The 11364-nt window shown below is 30.2% G+C and overlaps 1 protein-coding gene across 1 annotated transcript; it reads left to right on the top strand.

Moving 5' to 3' along the window:
* The first annotated feature begins 1269 nt into the window (after nt 1-1269).
* LOC148312423 (putative odorant-binding protein A10) lies at nt 1270-11083 on the top strand. The gene is made up of 3 exons (XM_088277318.1): nt 1270-1707; nt 6210-6390; nt 9576-11083. The coding sequence occupies exons 1-3, from the start codon at nt 1702-1704 to the stop codon at nt 9716-9718; spliced, it is 330 nt and encodes a 109-aa protein (XP_088133444.1). The 5' UTR covers nt 1270-1701; the 3' UTR covers nt 9719-11083.
* Nucleotides 11084-11364: the final 281 nt, after the last annotated feature.

The raw sequence follows: 11364 nt of genomic DNA on the forward strand, positions 1-11364 counted from the left end.
ATGTGATGTAACCATGTATGTTATGTTGGTACACGAATATTACACAATTGTGTACATTATATTTTGGCTCATTATATTAGTCACGTATTTACTTAAATATTTTAAAAGTTTGATTAAAAAAAATATCTACATTTAAAAATGATGAGTTAGACGGATCGTTACCTCCAGTATTTTTCAAACCTTAGAAATAGGTTTGAAGGCAGTTATTTTTTACTCTAGGAAGTATATTATTTTATATGTCGTTGTTTAATTGTATTTTGGTATAAGAACGACTGTCAATTATCTTAAAATATAAATCATTCTTGGTATTTTTTCTTACTAGCTGTACCCAGCCATGCGTTGCGGAATTTAATACAAACTAATATCACACTAAAATTCAAATTACACATTATCACCCTAGGAAAGTTCGTGTATGGAGAGAATTATGTTATTTAAACCTCCCTGGTCTGGGTTTCCATATGTTTAAGCTACAAAGTGTAGATAACTCTTACTTTAAGTCTAGCCGGTAAAAAAACAAATATCCTCTTAAATTTTCAACGTCACAAGGACCCAATTTTAAAATTTAGAATTAGCTTCACATACTGTGTTTGAGAATGATGCGGAATGCATCAAAACACGTCTCACAGTAGATTTTAAGAAAAAGTGGTATTTACTGAGTTATTTTTTAAATAAAAAATCCATTAAATATATTACTTTTTCGGTAACCTTAACTTTCTGATGATACTGATCGACAACCGGTCTCAAAATGCCGAAATCATTAGAAATAAAGGTAAAAAAAAACAAAAGAGTCAAGTTAAAGCTATCTTAACTACGTTGTTAAAACGCTTATTTCTGTATAAAATCCTAGTCTTGAGTATCAATATCAATATGAAATGTCGTCTTATATAAGTGGTTTATTTTTATATTAAAATCTTTATCTTATTCCACAAAGTTAATGCCAAATCAATAAATAACATAGTGTTATCATATGTTACAAAACATCACATAACTACAGAATCCATTATGACCGTTAAAGTAAATAGAAAATATCTTATCTAAGAAACGATTGTCAATTTGTTTTCGGCGAACATTATTGAAATTGCAACTTCCGGCCATAGTTTAAAATGACTCAATTGCATTAGAAATCGCGGTAAGACGCCGGGTTTCCTAAAACCGAACGAAGAAAGTGGAAGAAATAAACACTCGAACCATCGGCTGCCTTCCGGCAAGAACTAGTAACGAATTCACCTCTGTTTTTATTGGATATTACGAAAGCCGAAGACAACATTCAGTTTTAACTCAACAGCCGACCGTTGCGGTCGCCGTCATCAGACAAGTCTCTCGACAACCAACGAGCCATCGTCAGTCGAAACAACAAGATAAAAGCTGTCAGATTTGTTCAAATGACTAATGACAAATTTACATTTTGTTGAATAACAAATTAGTCTAAAATTGTACATAAATTAAATCATTAACAGTTTATTGAGAGACTGCATCGGTAGTACGCGAGAGATAAATTAAATAAGTGGACATATTTTGAAGACTACTATCCCAATTGTATCCTCGTTGAGTGAAATTGGTACTAAGTGCGTGTTCTAGTTTTATCTTGTAATTTGATTTGTTGTGACGTACTCGTACTATTTGAGAGGCCCTGATTTTGCGGAAGGCGCCCTTAACGTGTGACACTCAAAAGTTTTCAGGTTAACCTGAAAAAGTATCAAAATGAAGGTAAATATAAATTTTATAATTCCTAGTTTATTATTCATTTAAAGAAATGACCTAGTAAGCAAATCATATCAGTTAAAGAATTTTACTTTTATGTAGGTAAAATTAAGATTTTTTCAAATTTATTATTACTATTTGACGGAGCTTACATTCAAATTTTAATTCCAAACAATATTTATTTTTTCTACTGAAATTTCTATTAATATTATAATTATCCGTATATATATATATATATATATATATATATATATATATATATATATATATATATATATATATATATATATATATATATATATATATATATATATATATATATATATTTATATATATATTTATATATATATTTATATATATATTTATATATATATATATATATATACATATATATATATATATATATACATATATATATATATATACATATATATATATATATATATATATATATATATATATATATATATATATATATATATATATATATATATATATATATATATATATATATATATATATATATATATATATAATATTTCTGCTGTTATCTTGCACTATAAAATTGATTTATCGAATTTAAATTGAATTGACATTAATAATAAAGATATTTAATAAACATCATATTTATTATTACTATTTAATATTATGATCTTAGATTTTTTCCTTTTTTTAAAATATACATTATTTTTTAAATTTTATTTTTAAGCCTCCACTCGTTTACGAGTGATTTAAAACATACTAAGTTGTCATTATTTCTTCAACAACAACATAGTTTATTGAATTACTGTATCCTCTATTTTTGTATTCATATATAGCATGTAAGTATTTCGGTTTTATTCAGGTTATGCCTAAAGAGCTGAAATATGTAATTTACCATGTAATAAAAAATAAAAAAAAAAACAATTATCAGCATTTAATCTAAGTATTTTGGGTAAAACACGAGTAGATTGAGTCAGAGCGCTTGTGCACTACCCGAAATTTCACCGTCCGGCAGTCCTTTTTTTTTTTTTTTTAATAAAAGCGAGTACGACAGACCAGCGTGATCGAATTTACGCGCACCGTGATCACGCACCGATCAAGCGCGCCGATCCGAAGAAAGACGGCCAAAAGCACAAGTCAATCCAAGCCAATCATCCGTTTTATCATGCTAACCGGACAGTAAAATTCCCTGTAGTGCACAAGCGCCGTAAGTTATACTCAGGCCGATACTGAATAAATTCAACCGAGGATTTCTGACGATAAAAAAATAATCCAAATAATATTGTATCGAAACAGCAATTTAAAATTCTCCTTTTCATGAAAGTCTTTGAGAATGCGTTTTTAGAAAATAATTCAGGAGATTTTTTCATAGACTTACTATCCCCATTGATGAAGATTTTTCGATATAGACGTGAAACACGGTGTATATTCAAGCATATCAATGCTTAATATAATATTTATAATACAATAAGGCAGGTATTGAAGGTTGAATGGTTTACGTGAAACGGTCGAAATATTTATAAGCATCCTCAACCTATTCCGAACACCACGTTGTTCCTGGCAGATAAGTCCTGTTGGCCAAAAATAATTATGAACTGACCGTTCATAAATTATTAAGTTATTGATGAGATTTTTCAATTACTTTATATCGGGTTCATAAAATAAATAACTTGGAAAACTATAGCCAATGCCATTAAGGATTAGTTCTTTAGTACCCTCTGTGTATATTGAAGAAATATTATAGATTCGGTGTTGGCGTAGTGTGTACCTACGTACTTCAAATCATATCGTATATAATTAATATTTATTTAATTATTTTTAGTCATGCGTATAATAACAAATAACTAACTAATCATCACGCCGCTTCCCAACAGAGGTCGGCATAGAGAATAGAAGGCCACACTAATCTGTCTTTGCAAAAAAATCTTTTCTTCTATATTCATTCATCTCCTTATACATACCCGCCGATCACTTTCAAGTACATGAAATATTATTTTTGAGCGTGCCTAGTTTTCCTTGGTCTTCCTTTGCTTCTGTTCCCAACCACGTTCGCATCATAAATTTGTTTTACTATTCTTTATACACTCATTCGATTCACATGCCGAAACCATCTCAACTCACCTTTCTTAATTTTATAGATAATTTTTTGACATCTCATCAAAGATGAAGAAGAATATGGAAGTCTGGGCATTTACAGGGCTGACGACCGTCATAATGCTCATTGGAATATTTCTCACAACGTTTTTCGGTAGTCATAGACATTGAATTATAAAACCTAATTAAATAACGACTTACTTAAAACAAGTCACTACTCAATTCGGTTTTTTAATTCGATTATTTAATTATATTTATGATATTTAGTACACATATATGATTGCATATTGTTTATTTATTACAAATTATTGTATATTCGTTTTTAAGGCTTAATTATAAGTAAAGATGTATGGTGTTCTATAATTTCTACCTGCTTCTATGGAGAAGTGGCGTGATCGTTTATTTGATTTCGTTATTAAGTATTGAAGTATATTTTTCCCCGTCGTCCATTCTTATGCATTACTTACACTGACTTCTCGATGATTCACAGCAAGCCTGTTTATGTGATATTACGATACCTTGTAAATATTTCGACATAATTGCACTTTACTTCGCTTTCACCTTGTAACTCACTACCTGCTGCTCCGTTTCTTATCTGTAGTGTTAAATATTACTGCATATTTAAATTTATTACAATATCGTATTATCCACTGGACATACACTATGTATTGCAAAAAAATATAAAAAAAAGAATTGTATGAAAATTGATTGTTTAATATATTTTGTTAATATACGACATACGACATATCAAATCTAGATCATGAATCTCTAATTTTTTTTTTTTTTTATACAATTTTATACACACACAACATTTTGAGTGTGTCCAAAAAATTGTTCACAAATCTTAATTATCTCCGCTTTGGAATTACTTTTTACATTTTTTTTGACATCTCAACATAGATAAACGAATATGGAAGTCTGGTCATTTACAGGGCTAACGACTTGTCATAGGCTGGTTAAGTGATCACTTTAAACACGTGTTTTAAATGTTTTTGGCAAAATGTAAGTTTTTCTTACCATCGTAAATTTTACGATATTGAAATACATAAGTCCCGTGGTCTAGGGTAAGAGGACGCATTTGGAGCGTTATGTTTCTAACTTTTTTTCTGTAATCATATCGCTATATTGCTTTAGAATAATGAAATGGAATGAAATATTGGCAGCAATAATGTAGCACACAATAGGTACGTGATAACCTGCCAAAATTATATTGCTGTAAATACGTCTCCTGAAAAGGAGCGATTTGTCACAGACCCCATTTTAGCTGTCAACACTTTACAAATACATATACCTATTCTAAAAAAAAATGTAGACATACGATGGTTTGCCTCTAAGGTATAGTTTTAAGACAAAAATATTTACTCAGAAAACATGTTTTTATTTTATTTTAAGTATATTCAAATCACATATTATGCGGTACTTATCGTTTAAATACTCGTATTGATTTTGTTGAATGAGGTAAATTTTGTATTGCCGAAATAATATTTTCAAGGATAAAAAAACAAGCGGTAATTACAATAAGCTTTGAAAGCTATTGTCAACATTTTCAAAGATCTAATTTCTTTGTCAGATTCGCATAAATCTCTGTTCACCTTGGTTATTGTTTCTTCATTTGGCTTTTTGTTCTTGACATCTTGCAAATTCGCACAATGCCCGAGTTTTCTCAATATTTCATACATATTCTGAACATGAGATTTAAATCATAAATGTGAATTTACATATGATGAATAGAAGAATGTAGCACCTGCTTGTTTTGAATAACAATGATCCTTACTTGAATTTTCGGAAAAAAAGATGTCGAAGCAGATCCTATTTACGTGTTGTAAAAAGTAATTTAAAATTAAACTTTTTTATACATCATACACTTCTCATTGCGAAAATGATGAAAACATAATATTTTATCTTAATATTATAATTTTTTATCTTATACATCATACTCTTCCATGTTTTTTCGCTTTAACTATAAGTCTTATTAATATATAAATATAAATAAAACCCTTATCCGCACCCCAATGATGCATAGGGCACTGCGTCATATAAACGCAGTGTTATCTCGATCGAATACACGAAGGAAAGGTGATCAGCCTTCCGCTACAGTTACCAGTCTAGGGTAATTTTGAATAAATATTAGAGTGTAAAAAATCACATGTATTTATCTAACCCCCCCCCTGGGATTCGAACCCGGGTCCTCCAGAACGGTAGTCAAGCATGCTGACCATTACACTACTGAGGCGGACTATCGTGGACTGGTCGTCTATATTTATGGATAATGATATATAATGATACTTATATGATATGATAAATTATTATCAACTTGGAACATTTTTGTACAAATGTAAAAAAAATTGTAATATTTATATCTATCTGTTTAGGTCAAATAAGAAATGCAATTCATGACAATTTTTGTTCAATAAAACCATTTCACATTTCAGCTCACCGCGTGTTTACTTCTCTTGACTGTCGCAGTGTCCATGAGTTTAGCAGACACCAGCCGACCACAAGTGTCCGACGACGCTCTGGAGACAGCTCTAAGCGATAAGAGATACCTCATGAGGCAGTTGAAATGCGCACTGGGAGAAGGACCATGCGACCCAGTCGGAAGGCGTCTTAAAAGTGAGATTTTCTAACATAGTACCTACCTACTTAATCTTCGTTTTGTCCCTTCATTTAATATGGAATAAAAGGTAGTCATCCAGGAAAAAGTGACCAAGTGCATTTTTCACAAAAACGTGATCATTGACTGTTTGATATCTTACTAGCTTGATATTGCCCTGAAAAAATCTGAAAGCGAATTTAAATTTGGAAGTAAAATAAATATATTGACTTAATTAAAAATGACTAACTGCATTGATGTTTATTTTCTTGCCAAGCGAAAGGGACTTGAATGGCCCTCCTGAACATTTTACGTTTTGGTGGTTGGTCACTTTCTCCTGTACGACCACCAAATAAGTATTTAAATCTATAAGTTGGTACATTTAAATATGGTCTATGAAATAATTAAAATAAAAACAGAAGATAGAATACTCTCTGCCTACCCCTGCAGAGAAACGGCGTGATGGTAGTGATAGTAGTCGATGGTAGATCGTAGTACTGTAGTAGATAATTTTCACTTTAGTGTAAACATTAGTATGGGTAACAAATTGACGCTATTCCAAGAGCATCTCCAGCGAGTGATTGAATTTTTTTTGTGCCAGGCTAAATGAGTGTGGAGAATTGAAGGTGAGCACTTACAAACGGTTATTTTTGATAAATAAATATTTAAAACCTGATCTTTAATATAACAAGTTTGAACGAATTCTGGTGTGTTATTTTTAAGTTTCAAAATCGAAAAACAAACTGAAACACCCTTTACATTATTTCAAATTGTTTTATTCGCAGACAGGTGAAATCTACGACAAGCGAGCGCTTTTATATTTCTCCGTAATATGGAACATGAAAAGTTAGTTGAACTTTGTCCTAAAATGGAAAATGGATCACATATTAAATGCTTTAAATATTAAAAATACTAAAAGTATAAATTCATTAATACTTATTGATTATTAGAATTTCTTTACTACTGATGTCACAGACTTATTTCATTTTCAATAAAAAAAGTTAAATCGATATTTTTACTTACATACAAAAATTCAATAAAAATATAAACGATTAATAAGTAGGTTTTAATATAATATTTTTTAATTAATGCACCTTTTCTAGTTAACATATCGTATACACATTACCAATATGTTATTTCCCCTTACATATTGCTCTATGAGAAAGGCATAAAGGAAATGCGTGATGACAGGAAAATATGTTCTAATGAAATATTTACGCGAATAACATGAAAATACAATAATTAGTACAATTGAACGGAAACTCCTTATGTTCTTAGTAAAATAAATTACATTGCGGAGTATAGTTTTGGTAGACCTAGTTTCAAGAAAACCATAAATATTATTTCTACTGACGCGTGGCAATAGCAAGCAAATGGCCAACTAAATCAACTTAAACTTCGTATTTGTATTTCTATGTAATATAATCCAGGGTTACGAAAAGATACCTCGTAAGTAACAAGATAAAAACTATCAGTACAGGCAAAACGCATTGATTTTAATTAACTGTTAAGGCCCTACCGCAAAAATGTAATTAATTAACCAATTTTTTTAAGCAATAAATATATTGTGTTTGAAAATGATGCAGAATGCATCGAAACACATGTCACAGTAGATTTTGAGAAATAGTGGTATTTGCGTATGTATTTGCGTATATTAAATATGAATAAATATAGGATTTATTTTAAGAATATGAATTAAAAAATATTTTTATATTGACTCCTTACCTTTTAAAAACTCCTTTTCAAATAAACATATTTTATTTAAAAGAAAATTTTATTTTTTCAATGCAAAAATGGTGTTGTAAGAAAAAAAACAATGTGAAATGTCACCTGGTTTTAGGAAATGAATTTGCGATTTAACGTACGTTGGGCCTTAATAGAGACATAAATATTTATTTACGTACTGATTTAGTAAATATCTGAAATAATAAAAGACAATACATACCGGTGATTGTTTCGACTCCTAAACTGACCACTTTCAAGTATTTGGGATACCTGATCGTGCCATGTTTTTCTCGGTCTTCCTCTGCTCTTTTTTCCACTTGCATTCGCCTCATAAATTTGTTTTTAGATGCATGAATGTGGAAGAGTGTTTGCAAAGACAGAGTGGTGTGGCGTTCTATTCTCTCTGCCTACCCCTGCGGGCATGATGATTAGTTAGTTAGAAAAATCTTTAAAAAAGGTAAATAAATGTTATTTACTATGTGTTGCTTATCAACCCCCGACTTGTAAATTGGGCAGAGAAAAAAAATCTTTTCATCGCTCGTCCTTGTAAAATATAGCGAGAAGGACTTAGCAGAACGTGATGAATAAAATAACCATTGAAATTTTAGTGTTAGAGGCGTTATAAATCCTAGACGACGACACGTTATAAGTTGTATAGTACGCTGTTAAATGCTCCGTTTAAGATACGAGACCATATTTAGGTTTACCACTTTCCTCGAGAAAACACAATAACGACCCCATAAACATTGTATTCCCTTGCGAAATCTCTGTACGATCATTATTATTAAGGACATTCAACGTGAACGACTTATTTTAATCGTATCTATCTTACAACATTTTGAGTGTGTCCAAATACTTGTTCGATAATCTGGATTATATTTGGAGTTATTTTTTACATAATTTTTTGACATCTCAATATAGATGAAAAAGAATATGGAAGTATGGGCATTTACAGGGTAAATAAATGCCTAGACCGCTTCGTAAAATACTACCTCGAGGGCGCTTAAGCATTTTAAATACCCAGACTTCCATATTTTTCTTCTTCTTTGCTGAGATATTATACATATGAAAACAATATTTTTTATATATATAACTAACTAACCATCATACCGTTTCACTGCAGGGGTTGGCAACCATAAAATACCTCTAAACCATTATTTATTTGCAATTATTATTCGCCTCTTCTTGATTTATGAATCTCGTTATATATAACTTCTACTGATTATTTGAACTAATTTATATCGAATCTTACTGCAGTAATATGGTTCCTAACATTTTTAATTTTCTCCCGATAGAGGTGAGAGGTCAAAATAACATATGGAACAAAGACAAAATAAATGAATGGGTAAATGATCAAGAGTTAAAATACTATGAAAATTGTGAAATAGTATTTTTTTATTTTTTTGTGTGTATATTTTTAAAAAAAATATGTATAAATGAATATAAAAAAGACTTAAATTTATTTTGTTTTTTTTTTCAGGCCTTGCTCCGTTAGTACTGCGGGGGTCATGTCCCCAATGCTCTCCTCAAGAAACCAAGCAAATACAGAAGACCCTGAGTCATATTCAAAGATATTATCCCAAGGAGTGGTCCAAGGTTCTAAGGCAGTATGCTGGAATATGAACACATCAGATCAAACCAACTTGTTATTTTAGAAGAGACATGATCCACCAAAAAAGGCCGCAAAATTCATAAAGATGGATGATTTTTTTTTTAAATAATGTAATTTACTGTATTAAATAAAAAAGATAAAGCAATATTATGATACAGCAGATATATCTTCCTTAAATATTTGCAGAAGTTACCGTATTTATGTAAAAGTAATATTATGTTTATCGAAGCATTTCTACATAGTAATTATATAAAAATAAAGTAAAATAATGAATTCAAACCCATGTATAATATATTATAATAAGAAATTGAAAATTTTGTACCACAAATAATACATGACAAATATTTAACAATAATTTTATCGCTTTTAGATTCTTTGAATAAAATATGAAACGAAATTAATTTAAAAAAAACTATAATTATAAGTATTATATCGCCTATCAACAAGTATCTTTGTCATCGTATGTAAAATATATACGGTCACAAAATAACTTGGTTTTTACCATCTCCTGTAAAAAAAACGGATTTGTTACATGTGCGGTTTTTGTCCCAAAGTCTTCAAATGTCAATTAAAAATATTTCACAATTCAGAAGTCGCTTTGTAATTATAGAAATGATAATAACTTTTTCGAATAATCTCATGATGTAATTTTCTTCAGAAAAACTTTCACTGTACTTACGAGTATATTAGGTAAACTAACTAACCATCACGTCGCTTCCGCGGAGAGGTAGGCAGAAATAATAGAACGCCTCACCACTCTGTCTTATGCAAACTTTTTTCACCTCTTCCACGTTCATGCATCTCCTCATACATACTCGCCGATTATTTCGACTCCTAATCCGACCGCTTTCAAGTATTTGACATACCTGATTGTGCACAATTGTGTTCGGTCTTTCTCTGCTCCTTTTTCCAACTTTGTTCGCCTCATAAATTTGTTTTAGCGTTCTTTCTTCACTCATTCGTTTCACACGTCCAAACCATCTAAACACACCTTTCTTAATTTTATAAGCATTAAATAAGCTTGAGATAAGCATTGAATAATGCTTATCTCAGCTTTGCATTCCTTCCTTATTTCACCATTCGAACATGTATCATACATCGTTTTGTCACACATTCTTCTGAGAGATCGCATTTCGACCGCAATCAGTCTATTTCTATCCTTCGGTATATTAGGTATATAAAACTCATTTGAACTTCATAACTCCAGACAGAATAAATGTAACGTTGTCGCATAATTTATCAAAATGTAGATGCTACTGATAATTTAATCATCACATTCGAGGCTATAGAGTAAAAATGTAATTTAAAAAATCATTTCATTGTCCAAATCACAAAATAAATTATATTTAAGAACAATAAAAATATGTATAAACATTTTTGTAAATTTTTCCCTATCCTATATTTAAAAAATGATGCTGTAAAAGATGTCGTAAGAAAATTGCGTTTTTTAGAAGGCAAGTACATAATTGGATTTAATGAGATTATGATTACGGGCCTTAACATCTTATAACAATATTTTTGGTGTGTCCAAATCCTTGTTCACATATCGCTTACTCCTTTCAAGAACGTCATAAATCAAAAATCGGCAATTTTCAGTTGTGCATGTATTCGGAATGCCCAAAAAATGTACTATATCCCAGCAAAAGAAGCATATTTT

This window comes from Brachycentrus maculatus, unplaced genomic scaffold (assembly GCF_059751285.1).
Source record: "Brachycentrus maculatus isolate JH-2025_06_01 unplaced genomic scaffold, ASM5975128v1 h1tg000041l, whole genome shotgun sequence".
Classification (NCBI taxonomy): Eukaryota; Metazoa; Arthropoda; class Insecta; order Trichoptera; family Brachycentridae; genus Brachycentrus; species Brachycentrus maculatus.

Bases quoted from the DNA above. Each gene is read 5' to 3' on its own strand.
- LOC148312423 (XM_088277318.1), top strand. The intron at 6,391-9,575 runs GTGAGATTTTCT...TTTTTTTTTCAG, and splicing joins AGTCGGAAGGCGTCTTAAAA to GCCTTGCTCCGTTAGTACTG.